Source organism: Gobio gobio, assembly GCF_949357685.1.
Source record: "Gobio gobio genome assembly, chromosome: 9".
In the NCBI taxonomy this organism is placed as follows: domain Eukaryota; kingdom Metazoa; phylum Chordata; class Actinopteri; order Cypriniformes; family Gobionidae; genus Gobio; species Gobio gobio.
The window spans coordinates 45,271,071-45,298,884 of NC_137115.1; the positions used below are offsets into that span (position 1 = coordinate 45,271,071).

General features: G+C 37.8%; 2 protein-coding genes across 5 annotated transcripts in view; one reads left to right on the plus strand and one right to left on the minus strand.

The window, feature by feature from the left end:
* Positions 1 to 241: 241 nt before the first annotated feature.
* tsnaxip1 (translin-associated factor X interacting protein 1) lies at positions 242 to 11,252 on the minus strand. Its single transcript, XM_079825406.1, has 17 exons — positions 11,108 to 11,252; positions 10,633 to 10,693; positions 9,014 to 9,108; positions 8,760 to 8,865; positions 7,235 to 7,328; positions 6,745 to 6,941; positions 5,829 to 5,964; positions 4,180 to 4,349; positions 2,895 to 2,966; positions 2,686 to 2,788; positions 2,465 to 2,580; positions 2,206 to 2,334; positions 1,959 to 2,117; positions 1,700 to 1,809; positions 1,496 to 1,619; positions 912 to 1,018; positions 242 to 787 (listed from the first exon to the last, which is right to left on the minus strand). Exons 1-17 carry the CDS (start codon positions 11,152 to 11,154, stop codon positions 595 to 597), a joined length of 2,019 nt encoding a protein of 672 aa, XP_079681532.1. The 5' UTR covers positions 11,155 to 11,252; the 3' UTR covers positions 242 to 594.
* A 751-nt stretch (positions 11,253 to 12,003) lies between these two features.
* The window catches only part of ranbp10 (RAN binding protein 10), a 53,886-nt gene continuing 38,075 nt past the window's right edge, over positions 12,004 to 27,814 (plus strand). Inside the window, exon 1 of one of the 4 annotated variants that reach the window (XM_079825074.1) lies at positions 12,004 to 12,439. In XM_079825074.1, the coding sequence (XP_079681200.1) occupies positions 12,241 to 12,439 (199 nt within the window). In that variant the 5' untranslated portion in view covers positions 12,004 to 12,240. The remainder of the gene's footprint in view (positions 12,440 to 27,814) is intronic. The other 3 variants (XM_079825073.1, XM_079825071.1, XM_079825072.1) reach the window with 3 other exon arrangements.

Here is a 27,814-nt window from a genome sequence, read left to right on the forward strand (position 1 = left end):
ATAGAATACTTTAAATACACTCAAGCATTGTCCTTTAGAAACCATATTTGTACAATTTCTCTGCTATTTTTTCTCTGCGTTTCTACATGTGCCAGAATTATTTTAGAAATGATTAGTTTAAATGATAAATAGGTCTCACAAATGCTGTGCTTTGCATTTACCATAGGTTGGAAAATAGAGCTCTTGTTAATAAATGACATTAAAATGCGAACAATCATCAGAATAAACTTGACAAACGAATACATATAAATATACAATTTATTGACATAATTATCAAGTGATCTGTATGCAGACAATACAAATAAATATAGCTTTGCTGGTTTAGAGGTAAAATGTCAATATAACAAGCATGAGTTTCTTTTCTTTTTTTAAGAGAAAGCAAAAAAAGAAGGCAGAAACATAAGGCTACTGATTTTAAAAAAATCTAATTATGATTATCTAATCATATCATTCATGATATGTGATTTATTCCCAATTACATTACAATTGTAAACTATTAACACAGAGGTATTTCTACGCCCTAGTGCTGTACATGGTTTTTATATGTAGCGTGCTATAAAAAGACTGGAAATGTGCTTGACGTAACAACGGCCATCACTCTGGCCCTGCCCTTTTTACATTAGCCACAGAGAGACGCTGCAGCACAACCTCCGTGTTCAAAGCTTGAGCTTGTAATTCACACTCTTTTGTCTTAAAAGCTACACTGAGATACCAGTCCAGAGTTTCAGAATCCAGTGAGGGATTGATCGTTTTGAAGGCAGTCCTGAGGTGCTCTGCGTCCACTTCCCTACATTGATGACATACCAAACAGGACAGGACCATGACAATACTGGATTAGTTTGATGTGGCTTTACTCCGATATCTCTAATAACCCATATCATTTTGTAAACAGCGGATGGATGATTTCTCACCCTTTGCCTTCCAGTTGCGCTCTCAGCTCGCTGATGTACCGGAGTCTCTCAGCGGTAGATTGTTTTTTAACTAGATTCAGGAATTCCTTGTGTCTTCCATCTGTGTCCTGGAGTGGAAACAACAAGTACATAAAACATGATGTTCTGACATATTTATATATACAGTACCAGTCAAAAGTTGAACTTTCTATTCATCAAAGAATCCTAGAAAAATTATCACAATTAAAAAATATATATATTAAGCAGCAGAACTGTTTTCAACACTGATAATAAGACATGTTTCTTGAGCACCGCATATTAGAATGATTTCTGAAGGATCATGTGACACTGAAGACTGGAGTAATGATGCTGAAAATTCAGCTTTGCCCTCGCAGGAATAAATATTAATTATATAAATAATATAATAAAATACAAACATTATTTTAAATTGTCACTATATTTTACAATATTACTGTTTAAGCTGTATTTTTGAACAAATAAATGCAGCCTTGAGCATAAGATGGCTTCCCAACCTCAAACTTTTGAATGGTTGTGTACATATTTTCAACATAAATAATGTTCATAGCCAAAAAATTAAAACTGACCTCTGTATAAAGTGTCTGATAACTAATGTGCACTCTGTTACTCCTTAGCTCTGTCTGAGCCGCCACCAGCAGCTCCTCTATGTCCTGATCTGACTTCAGGGGGAAAGCCTTCTTCAATGCCTCACTGAAAATCCCCACACATATTTTAATAATCACATGACAATCATATACATTTCTACTGAGGACATATGAGTTTTCACTCACCTAAATTCTAAGACAGTAAGTGATCCGCATTGTGTTATGTCACTTTGAATTAAAACCTTGAGCAAGTGAGACAGCAGCTGTGTCTGTCCATGGTAGATACTCTCATCAACCTGCCACAAAATCATACCTGGTTATATAATTATCCCAATAAATATTTGGACTGTTTTGAAAGCCCCTATAAATACAGCAGCTGAAAAACCTGCTTTCAATGGACTTACTTTTTTAGTATTGCAAATGGTTACTTAGATTAAGCACAAACCTTCCCAGTCAAGATGTCATTGAAAAGGCAAATAAAATCCTCTTTAAGATTGTTTTGGATGCTTTCCATTAAGCTGTAAGCCCAGTCTCCTGCCTTATCCGTGTATTGTTCCACAAGATGGCTGTGAAGAAACACCTGCAGGTCTCTGGGGGAATCATTCTTCATTGAAGAGAAATGTGTGGAGAAATACAATTATAAATACTCAACTATTGAGTGTTTAAACAAATCAAGATAAGGTATGCCATACCTTTTCATTCTCTATAGTTTTGTTCCTCCAGATATCTTTTATAACTTTGATAACATCTGTTTTGTTGAGCTTGAGATTCTTCATTTTCCCATCATATTGTAGATAAACGGGGACATCACTGGATGTGCCCTGTCAAAACAACTTTAATTTAGCCTATCAAAGTTAGTCCAGTTGGGTCCAAAGTTAATTGCAATGACCATATTGTAAATCAGAGTATTTACACTTAAAGCATGAATTATACAAATGTTGTATCACTTACAAGCCCAATAAAGAACTCATTTTGGCCATTCATCGCCTGCAGCAATATCTCCAGCTTCTTTTGGCTGGATTGACCTTCAAAAAGCTCTTTACATCGCTCACTGCCTCCGAGTATCTCTATTACACATATTACATAATCATTATCTCAAACATATGCTCAACTCTGCTATATAAAGAAAAGAACCGTGGTGAAATTCTTATGGAAAATTACGATACTTATACCTGAACATTGTTCCCAGTTTGGTCTGGGAGTTGTCACAATGTGTTCGTTATCTGAGCCATGTTGCAGCACAGACTGATTAGAGGGTAACACAGCAGGTGCTGACTGTAGATTAGATGAATGTTTAGTAATCAGATGAGTTTATGATTATTAATGTATCATTATAGACCTTTTTCGAAGGCTTCCAGCTCATTCTGAACTGTATAATTACCTGTCGATGAACCTCAAGCAGTGTGTCATATTCAGACTTCATCTGGTCAAAGTCTGTGTTTAAGGTTTCCAGCTGAAACAAGGAAAGAAATCATATTAAATATGAATGTTAAATGCTTATTAAATACATTATTGTGTGATCTTCACTCTACCTCTAGAATTTATGTTTAAGAGTGACTCTTTTGGATGTTACTATAGATACAAATATACACTACCATCCAAAAATACAATAAAAACAGTAATACTGTGAAATATTATTTTAATTTAAAATAACTGTTTTCTGTTTGAATATATTTTAAAATGTAATTTTTTCCTGTGATGGCAAAGCTGAATTACTCCAGTCTTCAGTGTCACATGATCCTTCAGAAATCATTCTAATATGCTGATTTGGTGCTGATTATTATTCATACTGTTTAAAAAATTTGTGGAAATCGTGACATATTTGCAGGAATGTGTGATGAATAGAAGAAACAGCATTATTTTGAAACAGAAATATTTTGCAACAATGTAAACGTTTGATCAATTTAATGAATACTTGCTAAATTGGTTGACTGATTATCTCAGTTGTGTGTTTGCATGTGTATGTGTGTGTGTTCCATTCCAGGATGACAATCTCAAGATGCATCAGGCTCAAATTGTGAAAGAATGATTGGGAGGGAGCATGAAGAATCATTTTCACACATGAATTGGCACCTCTAGATAGGTCTAGACCTTAAATTCATTGAAAGTCTATGGGATGTGCTGGAGTAGACTTTACAGTGCTGGACTCTTGCATTGTCAGTACAAGATCTTCACCAAAAAATAATGCACCTCTTGATGGAAATAAACGTTTTGACATTCCAAAGACTTTCAATGAATGAATGAGAGGTGCCAATTCATGTGACTTCGGAGGTCTGTGGTGGTGACTTCTGCGCACTGTGCACCTCAGCATGCGCTGACCCCGCTCTGTGATTTTACGTGGTCTACCACTTTGTGGCTGAGTTGCTGTTGTTCCCAATTGTTTTCCAATTTGTTATAATACCACTAACAGTTGACCGTAGAATATTTAGTAGTGAGGAAATTTCACGAATGGACAAAGGTGGCAACCTATCACAGTACCACGCTTGAATTCACTGAGCTACAGAGAGCGACCAATTCTTTCACAAATGTTTGTAGAAGCGTCTGCATGCCTAGGTGCTTGATTTTATACACCTGTGGCCCTGGATGTGATTGGAACAAGTGAATTCAATGATTTGGAGGGGTGTCCCAATACTTTTGGCAATATAGTGTATATATAGTCTCCATACCTTCATTAGAGTCTCTTCATGCATACGATTCAGGTTATCCCAGTCCCGTCGAGGGACCACATCACTGTATTCCACTTCCAAGCGGTTGAGTTCAACCCGAGCTTTGGCAAGATCCTCTCTACACACCTGCAAAGCCATTTTCACCACCATAGGATCCTCAGGTCCCACCTCTGAGAGGAACAAGCACAATATCTGTCAAACCTCCTCCTCAATACTCAACCGTCCAACTCTATTCACTCCTTCCAAAATCAAGATTCCAATGAAACACACTCTCAAGTCAGACATTTCTTACCATAAAAGCTACTCAGGTTCTGGCTCTATTCTGCTCTCATCATGACTACTGCATCTCACTCCTGGCAATCAAACCTCAGCAGAAAGCTCCAGCCCGGCTAATATTCAACATCTTCCATTAATCTGACATCACAACTCCGCTATGTTTCCTCCAGTGGCACCTTATTCTCTTAACCCTCTGGGGTACTTCGGGTCAAAAATGACCCGAAGCGTTTTATAAAAAAATGTTAAAAATCGTAGCTTCATCGGAATGGTCCGAAACTTGGTCTAAGGAAAAGTCTAAGTGGTCGTAAAAAAATGACCCCCATAGGAAATGAATGGGAAATTGGCAAAAATATGAAAATACAGTGTTTTTTTGTGCATACAATCTACAAATCAGCCAGGATGCAGAAAAAAAGGATTCAACAGTGAAGGGGTGAATCTCTAAAACATCAAGAGTGCAAAACAGACAAAAAACTCTCACACACACACACACACACACACACACACAAAAACACAATTAGCTTTTGGAATTGCAAACGTGTGTATTGCGTTTTTGTGTGTATAAGTGTGTGTGTGTGAGTTTTTTTGTCTGTTTTGCACTCTTGATGTTTTAGAGATTCACCCCTTCACTGTTGAGTCCTTTTTTCTGCATCCTGGTTGATTTGTAGATTGTATGCACAAAAAAACTTTTCCTTTTCCAAAAATTCATTTCCAATGGGGGTCATTTTTGACCCGAAGGTCCTGAGTGTGGCTATTTTTTTTTTTTACAACCACTTAGACTTTTCAAATCCTGTCCCCAATTTTTTTGGGTGTTCATATACCAAGTACCAATACAGTCACCAAGTTTCGGACCATTCTGATGAAGCTATGATAAAAAAATAAAAAAAGATGCACTATAGTGGTAAAAATGTGCTATTGCATGATAAAAATGCTCAATGTGTCCACCGGATGGCACCAATCTCATTTAAAAAATTGCTTTCATGCGGCCTAGGCTTGACTCTAAAATTAAATACAGCTTTAATAAAAAAAAATTATATATTTATACATTTTTTATTATAGTCAATGGGAAAAAAATGGGTCATAATTATTGCATAAATATTAATTATAAATCATAAAATGATCTCAAAACACCAAAAAAAGAAAAAATATTATTGAACAAAAATATATTTAATTGATTTTACTCAAAACTTTTTTTATCTTAATCCCGCCCTCCGGGTCATTTTTGACCCGAAGGTCCTGAGTGTGACCCATAAATGAAGAACCCCAGAGGGTTAAACTCATACACTAAATTCCAGTACTACATTTTCTGTTTCCATGTTTGTTTATTTTTTTGAGACTGTACTACTTCTAATCATCATCATCACCACTAGTGTAACCTTCATTATTATCATCATGTTCAGTATCTTGAGTAGAGTCCATTGTGCTGATTCTGATGATGAGCAGCTTTCGTGCATCACGTTCATCCCTGTATAGCTGATACTGGGCAGCCAGATCCTCTTTCAGATGATCAACCTGTGAGAAAGATAAGAGACACATGAGTTTGTGTTTCATCATATCTACAATTTTCATATGTTTTCATGTATGCTTTGTGGAAGCAGCAGTGTTGTTATTGTTAACTGAAAGTAAAATGTGTTTTTGGTCATTGAAAACAAAGCTAAAATAAAATGTAGCCTTAAAAACGAACTGAAGTTGAAGTACTTACATTTCTTAAACTAAAATTAAATAAACTGATATAAATTACAAAGCACAAAACAAAATTACTTAAAATTAACCTAAGATTAAAATATAAAATAAAAGCTAGCTCAATGTTAATGAGTATTATAACCGTATTTAAATAATACTAAAACAACACGGGCTCATTTTGATTCGGGGGATTTTTTCTCCTTCTCCTCTTCCAAATTTGTATGTGAATGACCTACACCACTTGAGATGTAAATCACTGACCCACCGTTTGGCCCTGACAAGCATCTGCTGTAAACATCTAATAGATTAGAATTAATTTCAAACTGTGTTCAAATGTTAATAAGATACCCATAATATGCTAAGAGAAACCACAACATAATATGCTTAGTTTGCTCATAGACAATGGGATGATATAATACAACTAAATAAAATAAGCTTTCCACTCTTGTAGCCTATTGAGAGTTCATGCGTGTTAATGTTGTTATATTTCAATATAAACTAATTCGCAAAAAATATTAACAAAACACGCAGAATACAAAGATTCTGAGTGAGCTTCAAAGCTTCTACGCCAGAAGTAATAAATTGTAAAAACATTACAATAAGCTCCACCTTAGTCTGCAGATCACTCTGTTGTCTTCTCATACTCGTGATGACGTGCTGCAGTCGCTGACACTCTTGCTTCAGATCTCGGATCTCATCTCTTTCCTGCACTTTCAGATCCAGAATCCTCTTCTCACACTGTTCCGACACCAGCACTAGCTTTGCCCGCAGTGGTAGCAGATCCCTGATCTGTTCACGAAGATGCGCTGGGAGAGACATTAACAAGTTGATTAGTGTCATCTCAAATACTGTTTTCCTCATGACTCACTATTGACCAAATCACTTCCATTAGCATTTCTTTTTATGTTATTTACTTTATCTCTGAATTCGATTTCTGTATTTTACCTTTGCAGCAGATTAAAGTACTGAGGGTGAGCAGCATCACTTTAACACATTTGTGTAACTACAACTTTTTGTTTAATAAAATACTAGAAATAGAAACTAGAAAATACCCCCCCCCAAAAAAAACTAAATAAAAAGAAAAATAGATTGTACATACCCAATGTGATGTCATACTCATTTTTGATGGCTGACAAAATAGGCTTATAGGTTTTAAATTCTTCAATTAAATAGCCAAAGACCTCCTGGTTAACCTTTAAAAAGCAGAAAAAATGTTTCTAATATACTATGCTTTATAAACAAACACACACACATACATATACATACATATATACATATATATATATATATATATATATATATATACATATATATACACCGATCAGGAATAACATTATGACCTTTAAGTCCTGTAATTTGCAAGGTGGGACCTCCATGGATCGGACTTGTTTGTTCAGCACATCCCACAGATGCTCGATTGGATTGAGATCTGGGGAATATGAAGGCCAAGTCAACACCTCAAACTTGTTGTTGTGCTCCTCAAACCATTCCTGAACCATTTTTGCTTTGTTGCATTATCCTGCTGAAAGAGGCCACAACCACCAGGGAATACCGTTTCCATGAAAGGGTGTACATGGTCTGCAACAATGCTTATGTAGGTGGTACGTGTCAAAGTAACATCAACATGGATGACAGGACCCAAGGTTTCCCAGCAGAACATTGCCCAAAGCCTCACACTGCCTCCGCCGGCTTGCCTTCTTCCCATAGTGCATCCTGGTGCCATGTGTTCCCCAGGTAAGCGACGCACACGCACCCGGCCATCCAAGTGATGTAAAAGAAAACGTGATTCATCAGACCAGGCCACCTTCATTGCTCCGTGGTCCAGTTCTGATGCTCACGTGCCCACTGTTGGTGCTTTCAGCGATGAACAGGGGTCAGCATGGGCACCCTTACTGGTCTGCAGCTATGCACTGTGTATTCTCACACCTTTTTATCAGAACCAGCATGCATTTCTTGAGCAATTTGAGCTACAGTAGATCGTCTGTTTGATCGGACCACACGGACCAGCCTTCGCTCCCCATGTGCATCAATGAGCCTTGGCCGCCCATGACCCTGTCACTGGTTCACCACTGTTCCTTCCTTGGACCACTTTTGATAGATACTGACCACTGCAGAACGGGAACACCCCACAAGAGCTGCAGTTTTGGAGATGCTCTGACCCAGTCGTCTAGCCATCACAATTTGGCCCTTGTCAAACTCGCTCAAATCCTTACGCTTGCCCATTTTCCCTGCTTCTAACACATCAACTTTGAGGACAAAATGTTCACTTGCTGCCTTATATATCCCACCCACTAACAGGTGTCGTGATGAAGAGATAATCAGTGTTATTCACTTCACCTGTCATAATGTTATGCCTGATCAGTGTATATATTTGTAGTCTGCTGTGGGGTCAGTACGATTTTTTTAATAAATTCATACTTTATTCAGAAAGGATGCATTAAACAGAGGTGATGGTTAAGACTTATTTTTACTTATTTTTATTTTTACAGTATTTCACAATATTTGTCATGCAGCTTTGGTTAGCATACATTTTTTTACATAAAACATAAAAAAATCTTACCATCCCAAACTTTTAAACCGTAGTGTGTGCTAAAGCATAAGAGAATGAAAAGTAGGATATAAACCTGCAGTCTGAGCTCTTGGACTTTGGGGCCGTGTGTGTCTAAAGCTTCCAATTCTCTCTTGAGATGACACTCCAGTTGCTCTAGGAAACGAGGCTTGGCAAGAGATCTGCAGCACATTATAAATGTAGACATCAGAACACACTGGTATTTAGAATGGACATGGAAAAGACCGTACTTTATTTAAAACTATTCTAAAGTTTTACAACTACTACAATGGTAAAATGAACACTGAGAGGCGATGTGTTGTACTATACCCATGATGTATTTTTTCTCTAGGCTTCTGGACAATTTGATTGGTAACTTCAGCAGGCCCGGATGAAAGGTCACTGGAGGTTTCCCCTCCTTTGGTCTGGGGGAAAACGAGAGTGATCCAGCATTATTGGGCATGTGATGGTGGTGTCAAACAATACAAAATAAATATCTATTTTTAGTACTGAACCAAATGAGCTAAATATATGCTTCTAAATTCAAGCCACACTTTATTTACGTATATATTTACTGTACACATTTAACAGTATAGATCCATATGTAAGTCAGCTATCTATCAGTGCATGACTGGAATACTATCAAATAATATAAAATATAAAATATGTGTGTGTGTGTGTGTGTGTGTATATCCTGTATTTATTTTGGTTGAAAATGGTGTCATGTAAGTGGCCACAAAGTTATTAACTAATGATTTTTTACAACGGAAATTAATCAATCAAAACCTTATATATTTTTTTTTACTTTTAAATAACTTTTTTCTAGAGCTGATGTACAACCAAAACAATCTCTCTTCCATTAATTTCCTATTATCACCGTAAAGCTGATTTGAAACAATCTATATTGTAAAAAGCGCTATATAAATGAAGGTGACTTGACTTGACTGTATATATACAGTACTGGTCAAACGTTTGGTCATTACTAGCCTGTATTTATTTGATCAAAATACAGTGAAAACAGTAATATTGTGAAATATTATTACAATTTAAAATAATGGTTTTGTCTGTTAATATATTTTGAACAAACTATTTATTTCTGTGATGAAAAGCTGAATTTTCATCAGCCATTACTCCCGTCTTCAGTGTCACGTGATCCTTCAGAAATCATTTTAATATGCTGATTTATTATCAGTGTTGGAAACAGTTGTGCTGCTTAATAACCTGTGATACTTTTTTCAGGATTGATGGATAAAAAGTTTAAAAAGGAACAGCGTTTATTTAAAGTAGAAATATTTTGTAACACAATATACTACCATTCAAAAGTTTGGGGTCAGTCATTTTTTTCTTTCTTTTTTGAAGGAAATTAATAGTTCATTTCAGCAAGGATGTGTTAAATTGATAAAAAGTGATTGTAAAGATTTATATTGTTAGAAAAGATTTCTCTTTTGAATGAATGCCGTTCTTTTAAACTATTTATTCATCAATGAATCCTGGAAAAAGTGTCACAGTTCCCAGAAAATATTAAGCAGCACAATGGTTTCCAACATTGATAATAACTGAGTATCAAATCAGCATAATATAATGATTTCTGAAGGATCATGTGAAACTGAAGACTGGAGTAAATTCAGCTTTGCATCAAATACATAAATTGTATTTTAAAGTATATTAAAATAGAAAACCATAATTTTAAATTGTAGTAATATTTCACAATATTCTGTATTTTGATCAAACAAATGCAGGCTTGATGAGCATAAGATAATTATTTCAAACAAACACACACACACACACACACACACACACACACACACACACACACACACACACACACACACACACACACACACACACACACACACACACACACACACATAAATATATACTTTTATGTTATTTTATGTTAATAGATTTGACTGGATGAAAATAATTAAACTAGCAGGTTTATAACTTACTTTTATAAACGTTGACCTTGATATCCTGCCAGTAAAGTGCCTCTGCGATCCTCTGCTATTACTGTCATGAGATATGACATAGATAGGAGGACAGACAGTCAACTAGTCGATTATGTCAAGCAGTGACTGAAGATACTTCATCCAAACGATTTTTAAACAAAAATGTGATATTACATGAAATATATTAACATATAACATATATTAACACTGTGGGTCTATTAATTGAACTTCATAAAAGAGGTAAAAGGGTGATTAAAATAGAGAAAAACGTGGGGAAATGGTAATCATTGATATATAAAATTTTCTTCAGACGTATATATGTATTTTAAACAAATATCTTGATGTTATTTGTCATTTACTAGCTGTTTTTTTGTAACGTTACTGACTTCTGCTGCATTGTTTGGATTGTAGGCAGTCATTTCTATTTTAGTGAAATAAGCAACATTAACGATTCTAACATCTCCTTATATCTTGCCTTTCAAAATGTAACAGCGGTGGCAATTGTAGCTCTTTCAGCGACATTTGGACGAATAAATAGCTTTATAATACTCCACAGCAGATTTATCAGCGTACTTCCAACTGAAGCTTCAACGGCGTGGCATTGTTGTTGTTTGAGAGGTGGTTGCCAAGATACCGAAGGACCCTTGAAAAGACCTTCCGCGTATAGCTGTCCACAGCGTGCCTTTATGAACGATAACTCGCCTTGTAGTCTAAAACATAGCATGTGTTGCATTAAATTCACTTATGTGTGTGAAAATAAATTATGTTATTTGTTAAATATTTAAAATGTGTGAATGCGCCGGTGTGATTTAACAACGGTCTTTTTTCTTCTCGGCAGTAAACGCCAGGGCTACTGGATTACACCACCGAGTGTCTTGTTTTTCTAAGGCCGTCTGTTTTTTAGACTCAACTTGTTGAACAAAATGTGTTGTTCAGTGACCGTAGGCTTAGAAGAAGTGACCTTGCTTTTGAATATAACGAACTTGTCTTGAACTGTAACGAGCATAAATAAAAAAAAACACATTATTTTTTTAATATATGAATGATTTATTTTAGCATGTTAACACGGAAAACAATCAGTACAATTCAAGTTAATCAATTAAAAATACCGCTTCGCAGACCAAGAGTTTGGGATAAGGATTACATGAAGTCTGTTACATAAATAGCTGAGTGACAGAAGTATATAGCACACAAGTAGTTTGAATAAATGGTAAAACTACGGAGTCACTGATTCGAGATGCAAAAAAACCCCACAACAAAACATTGTTTACTCTCATACAAATCAAGTAGCCTATATCCAGTGCATACTCAAGCTCAGTAACGATGAGTTGCGTTAAAAACTACAAATCCTAGACTGCGTTTTGCAGCCCCAGTTGAATTAGGTATGGGTCATGTAGTTGATGGCACTTCCCTCATGTCAGCCGCGTGCACTGCGCATGGCTTTGTGTTCAACTACAGTACCCACACCCGTCACTGTAGTGCGAGCGGCTGTTATCCGGGGATATCTCGCCGCTGCTGTGTTTCTCCTTAGTCTAGCGCTCTCTCCTTTTTAGCGGATTGGCACAACAGGGTAGGATTACTAGAAGGAATACAAAAACATAAGCAAAAATGGCAGAGCTTGGAGCGGGGAGCCTGCTAACAGGAGATCCTGCTTTTAATTATCAAGAGCATGAGCTAAACGAGCGTTTGAAGCGGCTGTACCCGGCCGTGAATGAGGAAGAGACCCCCTTACCCCGATCTTGGAGCCCCAAGGATAAGTACAGCTACATCGGGCTCTCACAGAATAATCTGCGGGTGCATTACAAAGGTATACAGATGTGACACACGCTGAACTGTCAACCCATAGGCCTCGGCCATCCCGTCTGGTTCGCATATATGCAATCTCCCCGATCTAGTTTGAGCTGTGTTTTTCCGTCCCCTTCTGCTTTGTTGCATAGTAGGAAAGAGGACTGTCCAAATGGGTTGACATTTAGCAAACCGTCATGTCAGAATTCGGCTAGCGAGAGTAGCTTGGGGGCATAAGCACGGCTGGAGAGTCTATCTTTTTGGACACCTACCTTTTACCTATTGACATGTCAAGAACATCAAGTGTTATTGGTTTGCCAAGCTTATGGTTTGAACTGAATTAGTCGATGCTGGGGCTAGCTAGCCACGGCAGGGCAATAAGGACAGCTAAGCAGCTACACCATTGCAAATGCTTGTTTAGTTTACTCCGCATTGCATAAGTGTATTTGTTATCCGCTATTGGGTGATTTATATAAGGACGCACGGCGCATTTCAACGAGGCAAATGTCTGAAAATGTGTTTTTGTGTGTCTATCTGAGATATTTGCGCATTTGTAGTGACGAACAATATCGAATTGATTCGAATCTTAACGAATGGGTCGAATTCGCCATGACGATGAATTCGAATTCCACAACACTCGCTGTTTAAACTGTTGTGGCTTTTCGAATGACCCAGTCGCCTCAGGGGGGACTGTGAGTTTACCCAGTGCAGATGTACTTTTTTGTTTAACAACTGTGTACATGCTTCTAGTGGATATGTAATAAAGCAGTCTATTTTCAGAACGACCACTAAGCGCAATATATATGCTTTCAATTGTTTTGGCAAGCTGTTTATCTATTTTTTTAAGAACCTATCTTTTGATTACTACTGTATACTACAGTAACTACTGTCTCAATTTAACTAGTTCGACATTATACATATACAATAAACTAGTCGTCATTCCAGTAGTGACTAGTATCTATTCATTTAGTCCCTAGTACTTATTTATTGTTTACTAGTAGGCCTACTTTGCCTTTAGTCACACTCCTAACATCGCAAAGTAAGTTCAATTGTTATTGTTAACAAACTGCACATTTTTGCCATTGAATTCTATGGGAATCTGTGATTCACATATAAGCTATTAATTCCCGACTGGAGCTGTATCAGGGGTGTTTCCTCTGAGGGGGCAAGGGTGGCAGTGCCTCCTCAAAAAATTGGATGAAGTAACTGTTACACAATGTGACATCAAAAAGTGTATAAATCACTCCTTTTTCTAACGGTGTCTAACAGCGGCACCGGCAGATAAAGCCCACATCCACACAAAGCCAGAGCTTTCCCTATCCGATCTTTTTTCCCCCTCGTCTCAAGAAATATCTGCGTACACACGAAACCACTGAACCCGACTCAAAACAATGTAGTATACATGCCAGACCAGTATGTGGCTCTGTAATTCTGCCACAGAGATGCACTAAAATAGTGTATCTAGTGTATACACAAGTATACTATCCGTCCTAAATAATATTCGAAAATAGAATTAGTACGTCTCGAATCGTAGTATGTTGAAAAGAGTATTCCACAGATACCCGGATGGTCTACGATTTCCGGTCAGAATTCAAAGTGCTGACTTGCACACACTCTAACGGCTGCTATTGCCCACAACCCATTGCGAGCTGGACGAGGATTCAATTAGAACTACAAACGCGGATAAAAAGTGTTAAAAAACTACAAACATGACGGATGTGAGAGTCCGACGGTTAAGTAGAGAGGTTTAGATTAAAAGGCTTGCGTGATCAATTACGAAAATATATTTATTCAATGTTATCCTCATTAAATTTCACCTGCAGCAGCATTGCAAACTTTTGTAAGGATACGTTTGGCCATTTAATATTTCAATGTATCATTATATTTAAATTGCAAACACATGAGGAGAGTCTCTGCATTAAAGACTCGCGAATGGCAGATCAGCGTGCTACTACATTTCTGTCCAATACAGTAGGAAATTAAATTGAATTAAGTAGTATGTCCCAAAGCTTGCATACTTTTCTGCTACACACTCAAAAGTATGTACTTTTTCTTCACAAAAAGAGTACATACTTTTAGGTCGTAGTATAGGCGAATTAGGATGCAGCATTGAAGCATGCACAAGACGTGGTGTGATGACATCCACGTTTCACAAAATATACGGATTGGCTGTACACACGAAAACGCAAGGGTATGGGTTTCAGATTTATCCACCCTGGGACCCCGTTTTCTGGCTCCCAAAACGCCGGATCCATCTGGGCGAAACGCTGATACGATATAACATTTTTACGTATACAGCTAAACACGTCTCTGTGTGGATGGGGCCAAAGTTACAGTGGGAGTATTTCTTGCCTCCCCTGAGCCCATTGACTTTTAACAGACCCCCTTAAAGCATGCGGTGGGTTTGGTGGGGGGTAATTGAGAATGGATGGGGGAAAGTTATTTGAGAGGAGGCAATGCCTCCATCCCATTATGATTGGCTGTGGTTGGATATGATTGGTTTGTGCGATAAATCCCGCCTCTTGTTTTCGTGCACGTTTGCAAATCGGTCTGAATGAACAAAATGATGCCGTTAATGGGAAGATTAATTTAAAAGTAAGTAAATAACTTGGCCTCTCAGATATCACCGCTATGTCATGCCAAAACCAGACGTGAAATGTCCTGAAAACATGAGCTTGGGGAAATTAAAGTTACATCTTCGTGTCTGTGTGACAGTGTTTGCCAAGCTTGATGACTGATGAAAATAAGTTGACTATAAAAAGAACAGCTGAACAATCTATATTTTAAATTGCAGTAAGCTATTATTTTGGAATAAATGTAAAAATGCTTAAAAACAAAATTAAAAGAACATTTATTACATAGAATAGTTAATGAGTACAAAATAGGATTGTATTCGGTTTCTCTTTTTTTCTTAGATGTAATGTTTATTTAAACCAGGAAAATGTGACAACATTAAGTGTAACTGGGACATGAATTTCAAAAAAAGTGTGAGGACTTCCTCATTTTAGAGCACCACTGCATGCTACTGAGCTGAATGTATTGGTGCTGGTGTCCAATTTACTAGTAATAGTTTGTTAAGTACTATTATTACTTATTCTTTAGTTAGTTGTAACACTATAGTTTCTAGTCTAACGCTAAATGAATAGGCACATGCATGCTAAACACAAGTGTGCATTACAATTAAGCTTACTAGTATGATTATGAATTCACAATAAAGTCATATAATAAACTAGTGATATTCTATGTCTCAATAACAATGAGCTCTTTTGTTGTAGCATCTATGTGAATTATTAGGTTTGTAAAATGGCTGTATTGTGTCGTCTGACAGATTACTGAAATGCTACCAACATGTACCCTGGTTATTTTTAGTTTAGAAAAACAAATGCTGTTATAATTCACCTAATTCCGATTACAATGCTGTGTGTCTGTTGTGCAATACATTACCACTTGAGGGTCACTTTTGTGTAGACTATAGCTGTTGTTCATTTGCTTACATGATGTGTGTTCAGTCAAACAGACACTGTGTTTGTGTTAATGCCCAGAGTCCAGACCCAGTGGGAAGTTTATCCTTAAAGTTTAGTTCATCCCCTTTGACCCAACAATGAACAACGCTGCATTATTTTGGTAATGTACACTGCTTTGTGTCTGTGGAAAATTGTACCTCACTGGCCACTATCTTCTTTCAGGCTATGGGTATGTTTACCACTTCATATGGGGGCTGATGTTTGCCAAGTATTTGGTTTTTAACAGTCAGATGATATTGATATACTGATATTGATTTCCTTCCTTATTGTTAAGGATCTTTGTGCTTTTTGTTCTGTCAGCCTAACTTTGGTCAGTTTATCCTCAAAGGAGGATTGCTGTGATTCGATTAAGATCAAACAAAAGCTTGTTACCGTAATCTGTTTTTTTAAAGAGCTATTAGATACATCTTGTAGCAATATATTTAAATATATGTATTTAAAGCAGCTCCACTTAATATATTTAACCTGCAGTCTATTAACCTTCAGTGCTATTTTGGCCTGTGTACCAGATTCTGTTTCTGTAGACTGGATATTAGGTAATATCTTTGAATCATGTTTCCATCAAGTAAAGACAGGTGCTGTCAAATATTGTGATGAAAATCTATGCAATGTTATGCTGTAATATTATATTAAATAATGTGGCTCTCCGTCTTTATTTAGGACATGTTAAAAAAAGTGCATGATGAAACAAGTGGAAAAGACATGAGAGGCACATGCTCTATCTTTGTTCGCAATGTGGACCTAATTTTGCACATCGTCACACTGACAAGGACGTGAGCCCCTTAATGAAAAGAGGAAATGTGACTTTTGCAGCATTACCCCATGCAGATGTTGCAGTGCCCTGTTTTTACACCACCTCCTGTGAGAAGTTTAATGCAAGATAAATAGATAGAAAAAGAACTTGCGCCTAAATTCGTTTCTGTGAGGTCTGGTGGACTGCTGTCCAATTCCTGTGTGCATGCTGCTGGACTCTGTTTCCTTTAAGCTCATTGTAATGTTTGCCTATAGAGGGGTTTTGCCTGTCTGAGGAGCCAATCATGCATGTTCAGTCGGTGCGGTGACATCATCAGATTGTGTTCGTTTCCCCCTAGTGTCTCTGTGAAGCTGTGAAACCCTGTTTGCTAACACTAGCACAACACTCCCAAATCTTCCCTCCCTGTGTCTTTGTTCTCTCACATTGTAGATTTTTTTTTTTGCCTGCTTAGCTGATGTTGTTATGGGTGCCAGCTGTAGCCTTGTACAGCTCCCACGTTTCCCTTAGATGTTTTGTCAGAGAGACCCTATGAAAAGGAGTTTTTCCAGATAGCAGTGTAATACTGTGATGCTGATTGATTTTTGTTTTATATGAGAGAGTGTGTATACGTATGTTTATACTTTTTCTCTCGCTTTTTTATTAGTCATACTTCACTTCATATAAAAATTAAATAAATCATATTTTGTATAAAGAAGTTAAAGCTAGATTTTTTGCATTGTGCCTTTTTTCAAATTATGTTTCCTACCATCATGATGATATTTAATAATTCCAACAAGTAAATGAAATTAGAATCAGCCTAGTCTCAGCCACAGACGTCACGGCCACGGTTGATTTGTTCAGGATTTCCAGGAGACATGTGTTGCGTTCTTTACAGCATGTAAAATAAGTCTCTGATGTCCCCAGAGTGTGTATGTGCAGTTTTTGCTCAAAAATCCTACGGATCATTTTTTATAGCATGTTAAAATTGTCACTTTGAGGGTGAGCAAAAACGTGCCGTTTTTGTTTGTCCCTTTAAATGCAAATGAGCTGCTGCTCATGGGGCGGAGTAGCCTGACAAGCCAGACCCACATCAAGATGTTGGGTCTGGGAACTCACCATTGGCAGGGCTCAATCCGTGGGGCGGGATAAACGGTTGTCTTTCAAATTCCCTCTGCACGCCATAGGATAGCGCTACAACCAACCAGAGCAGTGAAGAAGGTGAAGCGGAGCTAGTTGATAGATTAAACTTTCGCTGTATCCGGTCGGCAAAACTCCGGACACATCTTCATTTCTTAAGAATGACTTCAGTACCATTCTTTGTTCTTTACTCAAAGAAAAGCTTAACAACAAGTCTTACAGAGTCGCGACCAAAGCCGATTCAAAAGACCGCTGTTCGCCAGGTTCTTTGTTTACAAGTAGCACGGGGGACCGCGGCAACTCTGCTGTCATTATTTTAAGCCCGCCCACCGACTCTATACACGATGTGATTGGCCTGACCAAAGTTTGTTTTTTTCAGCTCGCAAGCCAACGGAGAGTTGCTAGACTACCCTGGCTGCAAATTAGATTTGTTGCCGCTAGGGTGCGTCTAGATTTCTAGGCTAGGGGCGGAGCTGATAACCTGATTACATCATGCAGACAGGCAATGGCTGCATCCGAAAACCTAGGCAGCTGACTCGTTGCCTCGCTGCCTTATCAGACATTGGCTTGTAAGGCAACGTTTGTGCATGAAGGCACATCACAAAACTAATTTCGGACAGACTTCTTAGGCAGTGTAACCGTTTAATGATCTACAGCAAAATAGAGAGAGCTTTGGTGAGAACTAAACAAATATTGAATTACTACATTAGTCATTTCTTGCTAGAAATGACATCAGAAGTGGAAAATGTTGGTTAAAGGGAAACGTACATTTACACACAAACTGACTAGCAAACGCAACTTTCTGTTTTTTTTCCCCTAACTCAACTGTCACAGAATGGAAAGCACACGATTGTGGGATATCAAAAGCAGCGAAGGATACATCTATGCTGCCTTCAAAAATCGATCAGATGACGGTATCTCAGGAGACAGGAAGTGAAGCTAACATTAGATTCGGACGTGCCTTGATGCCTTCCTACCTTGGAATGTGTCCTCCGAAGGCAGCATTTTCCAGGTTTTCAGGGAAGTGACAGCATGTAGAATGCAACAGGACATATCTGAATGGTTAGTTGATGAATTTATGTAGCTGATGTGGAGTTAACTTATCTTCAAGTCATTGATTAGCATATTCTGTCAAGATAATCTCACCCCCTTTGTTGCGTGTTCCCGGGGGCAGGGTTTATGTAAATTTCAGGGTTAGTTATGTCACTAACCTGGGAGGAAGCTTGTGTAGTCCCTACCAGCCGTTTGTTGTAGTCCTTAAAAAGCAATTTCTTCCCTAATATCTCCCTTTGCTTTGATCTTTGAGCGTTGTAACTTTGCAGATATTGTTTATGCTCAAACAGCAACATTACACACTAACTGAAATCATAAAAGTGAAATCATAATCAACCACCCCTTTAAAGGTCTGCCTAAAAACAAAGCTGTATTGAATCCAGATCCCCTCATGTAAGCTTGTAATGTGCTCTTATCAGTGGGGATGCACAATGTATCGGCCACCATATCGATGCGAGATTTGTTCATTTTTAATGCTATCATTATTAGCTGGATAAGAAAATTTGGCCAATATATTAAAGCCAATAAATAATGGATTATTTCCTTCAGCTAAGACACTTCAGATGCGCACTGTTTACCGTGATGGCTTTGAATTTCTTGAAATATGATTGAAATCACTTTGAAAAGGAAAATACGGTTATGTGCAACATCTGCAGCGCAAGTCTATCATATGGTTACAGAAAATTATAATGACAAGAACTTTATATAATTGTGTGCTTGGAGTTGGGACATGGCTTTTGAGACTTTTGTATTTGTAATCAGGCTCTCAAAGATTATATACAAATTTGAATTCTGATTTATTATCGGTTAATGTCCAATATATCGGTTATCGGCTTTCAAAAATAAGAATTATCGGCTATTGAAATCTGCAATGGAGTCCAGACCTACTGCAGTCAATCAGAAGGTCTGGCTACATAAGACTAGAATCAGCCTGATGTATTGTGACATTATTTTCATGACAATATAAAGTTGCAATGTACATTTGAGTAGGATAGATTTTTGGGAGAAAAAAATGCAGGGCAGACGGGTACTTGATTCAATTGGTTTTTGATTGTATGGAGTCACATCGGCTAAATGTGAGCATGCAGTCAATTGTAAGAATGGGTGAGTTTAAGGGGACAAAATGTTTGTTTTTGCCGGAATATCAGAATATGTACAAACGTTTTACTGGAATATCTAGGCATGATATGTGACCCATGCTGGCAAAAGGAGTTGGAATGCGCACGGGGTAATTTCAAGCTACAGACAAAACAAGTAAAAAATGTAGATTTTGAAGTTTTCAAAAAAAAAAGATTTATTAAGCCCTCATTTAAGACGCCTCAGACAGTTTGATATACACAGAATTATAGTATTTCAAAATATCTGTCTTGGCGAGTATTCACGCAAACATTATCTGTTATGTCTTAAGTGAATGTTTGGTTAACTGTTGGGGAAAAACATCTGATGTGTGTAACATTAATTTAGATCCGTGCGGTACAGCGTAATGTATAGGTTGTGTTTCATTAATGTTAATCAAACAACTGTGGTATCATGGGGAAAAAAAAATAAAATATATATATATATATATGTATGTGTGTGTGTGTGTGTGTGTGTGTGTGTATGTATTTTCCTATAGATATTTGGTTCTGACTTGGTGTGTGTCAAATTTGGTGTTATTCCCAGAGTTGTTGGGTTGCTTGCTAGGTGGTTTTGTTCTGGAACCTTCAGAAAACCCAAGTCTTTTTTGGTCAGATTCCAACAAATCATACATCATTTTGTAGGTTTTTAATGGAGAATGTGAAAATAATAATCTTGCAACTCATTTTGTCAGCACGGGTCACATATTTTGGTTAAAAATTACAAGCTGAAATAAATGAGCGCAGGTGAATCAATCACACGATCATTTAGAAAATAGGTGAATTTCCATTTCATGCTCACTTTATGCACGTTCCCTAAAATCGTCATTACTGTAAAGTAATAATGTTCTCATTGGCCCTGTTTACACCTGGTATTAATTAGGGGTGGGAATCTTTTACCATCTCACGATTCAATTCGATTCCGATTCTTGAGGCCACGATTTGATTCATAATCGATTTTCGATTCAAAAAGATTTTCGATTCAAAACGATTCGATTTTATCCATAATGATTTCTAATCAGGTTTCTGATCATGATCTACTCTCATCTGCTTTGCTATACAGAATGACAAACGAATACATTAAAGTGTCTTTTTCACATTTATTAAGTTCAATTCTCAGGAAAGTGCCTTTTATCAAAAACATTGTCTGGTTCTCAATTGCTACTCATTAGTAGCTAGCTATAAAATAAGTTGGAACAAAAATAAAGTGCTTCTTCAAAATACAAAATGGTTGAAAATAGATGGATTTCCCAGGAAAGTTGCAGTTTACCACAAATATCATGTAGAACACAACCGGTGAAGACCAAAAAAAAATCTATATTTCTCAGTCAGACAAAGTAACGTAAAGAATAACAAGTTATGAAAATAAAGTGCTGGGAGTTTCGTGAAACACTGCAGTGTGCGTTGGTCTGCAGCTGGCGGCTGACTCTGCTCCGTGTCGCTGAGCTCAGGGTGATGCCTAGTAATATGAGCCCGCGCATTTGTTGTGCTGCCGAAATACTTGGTTTTCATTTTGCAAAGCTTGCCCACTGTGTGTGTCATGTCCAGCGCACTGCTTCCAGGCATTCGGTAAAAACCGAAATGACGCCGAACTTTAGCTTTAAGTGAAGACGGGGCTGGTTGGATCTCCCTCTCATCCATATTTGCTTCCTCTCTGTTTTAGTGATTTGCCGCTCGCGTTCAAAAACTGTCTGCGTGGTGACGTCCGGACGTCGCATATAGGCTAGTTACAAAACGGAGGCGAACAGCCAGCTGATTTTATTAATTTATTAAATCGATTCTTGGACATTTCAGATCGATTCTGAATCGTTGCAAATGAGAATCTAGATTCTTCTGTGAATCGATTTTTTTTTTGGCACACCCCTAGTATTAATATGCGTTTCGGATTGCTTTCTTTGTGTAAACGTTCATGTCGTCGAATCACTGTTGCCAACTCATTTTCAGGGGAAGTTGCTAAAGGCAGATCGATTTGTTGCTAAAAGTTGCTAAATGACGTTGTGACATCATTGCGCTATGATGTAATCATCATTACGTAATCACAAGGCAAATCTACACAATTATGTAATGCGTAGATATTATTTGAAATGCTAATTTAGATTTGTATGTAAAATAAATTAAAGCAATGTGTTAGTTAATATGTACGGAGCCCCGCACATGACATGCAAGAAAAAAAGTTAATTGTGCACAAAATTGACTAATTCGTTCCCTCTATTTAAAAATCATGCACACAATTTACTATTAAGTTCCCTCGATTTGTTAAACCGTCCACATGGTTTACTAATTTTTTCCCTTGATTAATAAATTGTGCGCACGATTTAGCCTACTAGTTTTTTCCTGCATGTCATGTGCAGTGCTCCGTAGATATGCTACCTAAATGATCTTCCGATTTTTACAGCGATTTCCACAGCGATCTTAAGGAATTATGAATGAACGGCTCTGCCTGTTGCGCTAGCTTGTACGTGTGTTGTTTGCATTAGAGTCACTTTCCAGAAGTTGCTAAAAGTTGCCAATTAAATAAAACAAATTGCTAAATTTGTTGCTAGGTGCTTTTTGGAGAAAAAAATGTTGCTAAATCTAGCAACAAAATTGCTAAGTTGGCAACACTCAGTCACAAAAGACCACCAAATGATCTAATGCATAAACATTATGGAAAGCGGGCTAGCTAGATGGGATTTAAACTTTGTCGGCTGGAGACTCAAGTTTGGTTTGAAGACGAAAAACGTACCAAGCACAATGGTCTCTCTCCATTCCTGATATATAACACGCACATGGCCTTGCAGCTATCAGAGCTGAAATTAAAGCTGATGCTATATGTTTTTCCATCATCTCCGGGCTCGTTCATATGTAAATTGTATGAGCTTATTTCGTCCATTAGATCGAATTATCTGAAAACGCCCATACATTTATCCACCCCCTTCCCTCGAAGAAATCAGGACTGAAGTGGTTGAAATTGATGAATTAAAACACCAGGTGTAAACAGGAATGTGTCTCCATCATATACTTGTTACAATCGACCAAAATGCATCAAGGTGTAAACAGAGCCACGAATGTAATGCAGTAATGAAAACGATCATGTTCTGTTGGAACATACAATTGGCATGAATTGGCTTCAATTAAACAAATACTACTATGGTGCATACTATTTTTTGCAAAAAAAACCCTGCAAAAACGAATTTCTGGGAGATGGTATCCCATTAATAAATGCAAGACAATGCATTATTTTATATTACATTGCATTCATATTATAAGCCAGGTTCTTTCAATAGTATTTGTGCGGCAAAAAGGAAAGCAATGTAGAGTCTGGCGAAATAACAGCGGAGGGCCTCGACGAAATCTGAACGCAAGTGGTCACACGAGACGCATTTGAAACGCAGGTGTAAACGGTAATGTGTCTTGGCTGGCCACTTGTGATAATCGAAAATACATCTTAATACCAGGTGGGAACAGGGATTCTCTCTCTCTCGCTCGCTCGATTTCTGGGATATTTTAAAGGAGCATTACCTAGAAGAAGGACACGACACTGTTTAAGGCGCTTGCATGTTATTGGGTTATTAAGTATAAGTGTAAGATCCCACCCTTGTGTCAAGAGTCAAGACTGGAAATGAGTTGGTTATGTGTCCTAAAGGTGTTAACAGATTATTGGCTCACCCCATTACAAAATAAGAGAAAAAATGAGGCATGTATAAAGCAGCTAGAGCTAGTGCAGATTACATGTAAATTACATGTCCTACGCTGGATTAGAGCAGCGCTTTAAGATGCAGCAGACCTATGATTATGCACTGCAGAGGAGGACTCTGTATGAAAGCCGTTTGTGTTTTGTGCATTAAACATGTTTGGCAGAGAAATAGAGGGAGGGACAGACAGACAAGCAGCTAAAGAAGGAGAGAATCACCCAAGGTCCTCTCGCTGTTCTGTGCTCCCAGAATGGTGTGGTCATGGCATGATGTATAAATAGATTGAGCGTTTGAGCAGGGGGCGGGGAGGAGCGTGTACACGTATGTGCATTTGTAGTGTGTGTGTGTGTGTGTGTGTTGAAAGAGAGAGTTAGGGATTTGCACATACAGGGTCGTCTGCCTTTACTCTGGTTGTGTGAGCCACGAATATAAATAGATTTTGTGTGTGTTCTTGATTATGAATGCTTGTCTGGGTTTGGCAGACAAACCTATTGTGGCTTGGTAGCAGAACTTGGGATGCTAAAAATAAAAGTGATTAATATTATTACAGTAATCAGAGATGATGATGATGAAGCATAAATATATACTTAATACACCATTTTTACACACTTGTGCTTCAAACCACATACAGTAGCACAGAGACATGGTGTTCTGCAATCAGACTGCAGGTGTGGGTTAAGTTACATGACCGGGGCACATAAACGCAAAGATACGTCCATATACGTTCACATGGAGAAGTTAAACATGAGACTCTTGAAGTGCAGTGAGGTTTGAGTAAATGATTGGCTCAGGAGGCAGGCCTGGCCCCGCAGAATCTAATACTGAGTGTCTATTAATGCTGGCAGGTGTTAGCAACCTGCAGGAAAATGGATTAGGAGATTGGAGCACATTGCTATGGTACATGGAGGCTTAGACGGCAATGACACTCTTCAAACTTCTCAACCACTTCTCACGATTGAAATGAGCAGAAATGGTGAAGTCGGAGCGTATTAGATGTTAACTTTAAACACTACATGAAATGCTGTTCATATAACCAGTTTTCTTCCCGTAATTTGACTTTTTGAGTGAAACGGGATGAGAATTAATTTATGCATCAGGAATAACTTGGTCTCATGAAAGTGATCTGAATGGACCAGTGCAGTCTGCAGTTGAAGTGGAGGAGCTAAAAATAAATAATTTGTAACATTTTGACAAACGATTAAAAAAAAAAGTCCCCTTTTGAATTAATCACTGATTAATTACAGTAACACACCATGTCCTAACTGCAGGCAACGCGATAAGATTCCAGCGACAAGCAACTTGTCTGTCCACACCAGGTGCAACTACGAGATGGGACAAATCAATCAAAAACCACAGCCAATCAGAACAGCGTGTGGGCGGGCTCTCGCAGCAAGTGTACGGCACCAGAGATTAATCTTGACAGCACTCGCAAGGAAATGAAACAAATTCACAAATATTACACCATTTATACGAATTTAGCCCCGCCCACAACATTTGAGGTCGGGAAGTTCGGTCTGGACTTAATCCTCGAACAAGAGCTGTTCGGACCAATCAAATTGTCAGGGCGGGCTTTATACGATGATGGACAGATGCTCAACGCAGTAACATAATCAGGCACGTCACCAACAAGGGCTTGGGTTGAATTCGTTCTAATCCTAAAGGGAGAACTTGTTCGTATGCATTCATCTTTACTATTTCTCTCAAAAATGATGATCGTGTTGGTAAAGTACTCCGTGTATCCTTAAATTCTTTTTTACAACACTGGCAAAGATCGTTTACACTCATCTTCTTCTTCCAGCACACGTGCAGTTGAGTTCTGTTGACTATGCGTCGCTCCGTTGCTCTGATTGGTTGTAGGTCTATCCAATTGCGTGCAGAGGCATTTTCTTTCCTGGTTCGGTTGAAACACGCCCCCATATGGAGCAATATCAGACTCATATTCTGACTAGAATTCAGTATGACGACGTCAGGCTACCATTTAAACATTACTAAAAGTACATACTGAATTACTAAAACAATCTTTGTCATAGAATATACTTGTTGCACTGGGGGCACTAAATGTATTCAAAGTCACATTACACGCTTTTAACATTAAAGAAAGCACATAAACACTACCTGAGATTATCATTGCCATGTTTTGTGTTGTTGTTCCAGCCGTGACGTCGCATAAATAGAAACCATTTAAAAAATATCATCAAGTGTCGCTGTCACAGCTGGTTAGGACAAAAACTCAAATTAACATGGAAAAGATACCTTTAATCGTGCATGTAGTTAGGACACTGTGTAAGACTAGAAAGGTCTCTTAAAGTAAACAGGGTCATTTTTTTCCTGTTGACTTTATAAAACTTTTTAAAGGTGCCTTGTAGAGCTGCACGTTTCTGGATAAAATGTGAATCTTTTTTTGTTTCAAATAGAAGAGATGCTCCGATCAGCATTTTTGGGGCGATCACCAAGATCATGATCTGCCGATTGCCGATCACTGCCGATCACAGAATGGCAGGGGAATGGCAATCTTTTATCTATAATCTTGCAGAGTTTGCACCATTTGTAGAAATGAAACTATTTGTAGAAATGAAACTAACTCTAAATTAACGGAGTCAAGATCTTGAAGAACCACCAAGTGTTTATTTTAGAAAATGAGATAACTTAAGGCTACTGTAGGCCATCTTTCCCAAATAAATGTATATAATAAATGTATATAATTATCTCACCTAAATATTTGATCATACAGTGCATTTTTGTTTTTAAAAACAATTTTTCAGGTAGGTCTAACATTAGTATTGAGGTAAGAAATACTAAAGACATTTAATAAGAAATCAAATGTAAATTAATATTGGTCTTCCCTTAAATTAGATTAATCCTTACACTTAAGGTTGCAAAAGTTAGTCATTCAAGAGCAGTGAGTGTCATAAAGGTTCATCAAACACCACAAGACAAAGAGAAACTCAGAGACAGCAGCAGTTTATTCGACAGCTGTCACTTTAAGAGCGAACACGGATACGGTTACATGCAGTTGCACAAACGTTCACTCGCGAGTCACGACGGGGTTTACGTGCATACTAGGCATGTGCCGGTATCAAATTTTCATGTTGCGATTAATTGCTGAAGCTTTTATCACGGTATACGGTAGGGCTGAACGATATATCGTTATCGTATCTATATCTAGATATGAACTTTCAAGATATTACTATCGAAAAAAGCAACGATATAGACGATATAGATTTCCCCTCTCCGCGCTCGCCCTGCATACAACTCTGGCAGTCACAACAAACATCAGTTTTACGAGTGCCCTTGAATGCACCGCTAAAGCCAGCGCGTACACACTACCAGGGACGTGGGAACTATATTGTGAGAGGGGGGGGGGGGGCAGCGTTTCCATGGTGACGCGTCATTGCTTGTCACGTGACACACCGCAGCAGCAACAGCGCTGAGTGAATGATGATCTGCTTTTTTTATGTCATTTTTTCCTTTTTTATTCAGAATATTCACAAATGTGTTAGCTATGGCATGAAATATCTGATATTCCGATTGTCAAATATGTGCAAGTGGAAGTATATTGTTGTTTAAACACCTTTTATAACGATCGCGTGAGTTGAGCTGTATGCGCGATGGGCACCGCCGTGTTAGTTTGTGCCGCAGACGCAGTTCAGAGAATCGGATCTGTTGGATTTACAACCTCTATGTTTACAACACGTGAATTCATCCACTTCTCCCGAAATACTTAAAAGTAAGTGGCTGGTGAACTGGGAATAGAATAGAGTAAACATTGAAGTTACTTACACAATGTATATCTGATATGAATAAAACGTGCCGAATTATAATGGAAAGGATTATTATTACCTCTTCCATAGACATCAGTGTGTATTTTACAAACTCTAAATGTATTATTTTTTTAGTACTTATGTGAATTTATATGTTTGAAGCCTAAAATAAACCGTATGTGGTTGAAAACACTGAAAAGTTGTGATATATGACAGCTCTGATCGTGCCTGTCTCTGGCTAAATTCAACATTTGAATTTAGCAGTTGATCATGTGATGCACTTGATCATACGCTTCAGGGACCAATCTAGACTGATTACACCTGTGTGATCGTACGTGCGAAAGGCTTAAAAACAATACATTTTTTGACACAAATTTTTTGAAATGTAGGCTTAAATCAA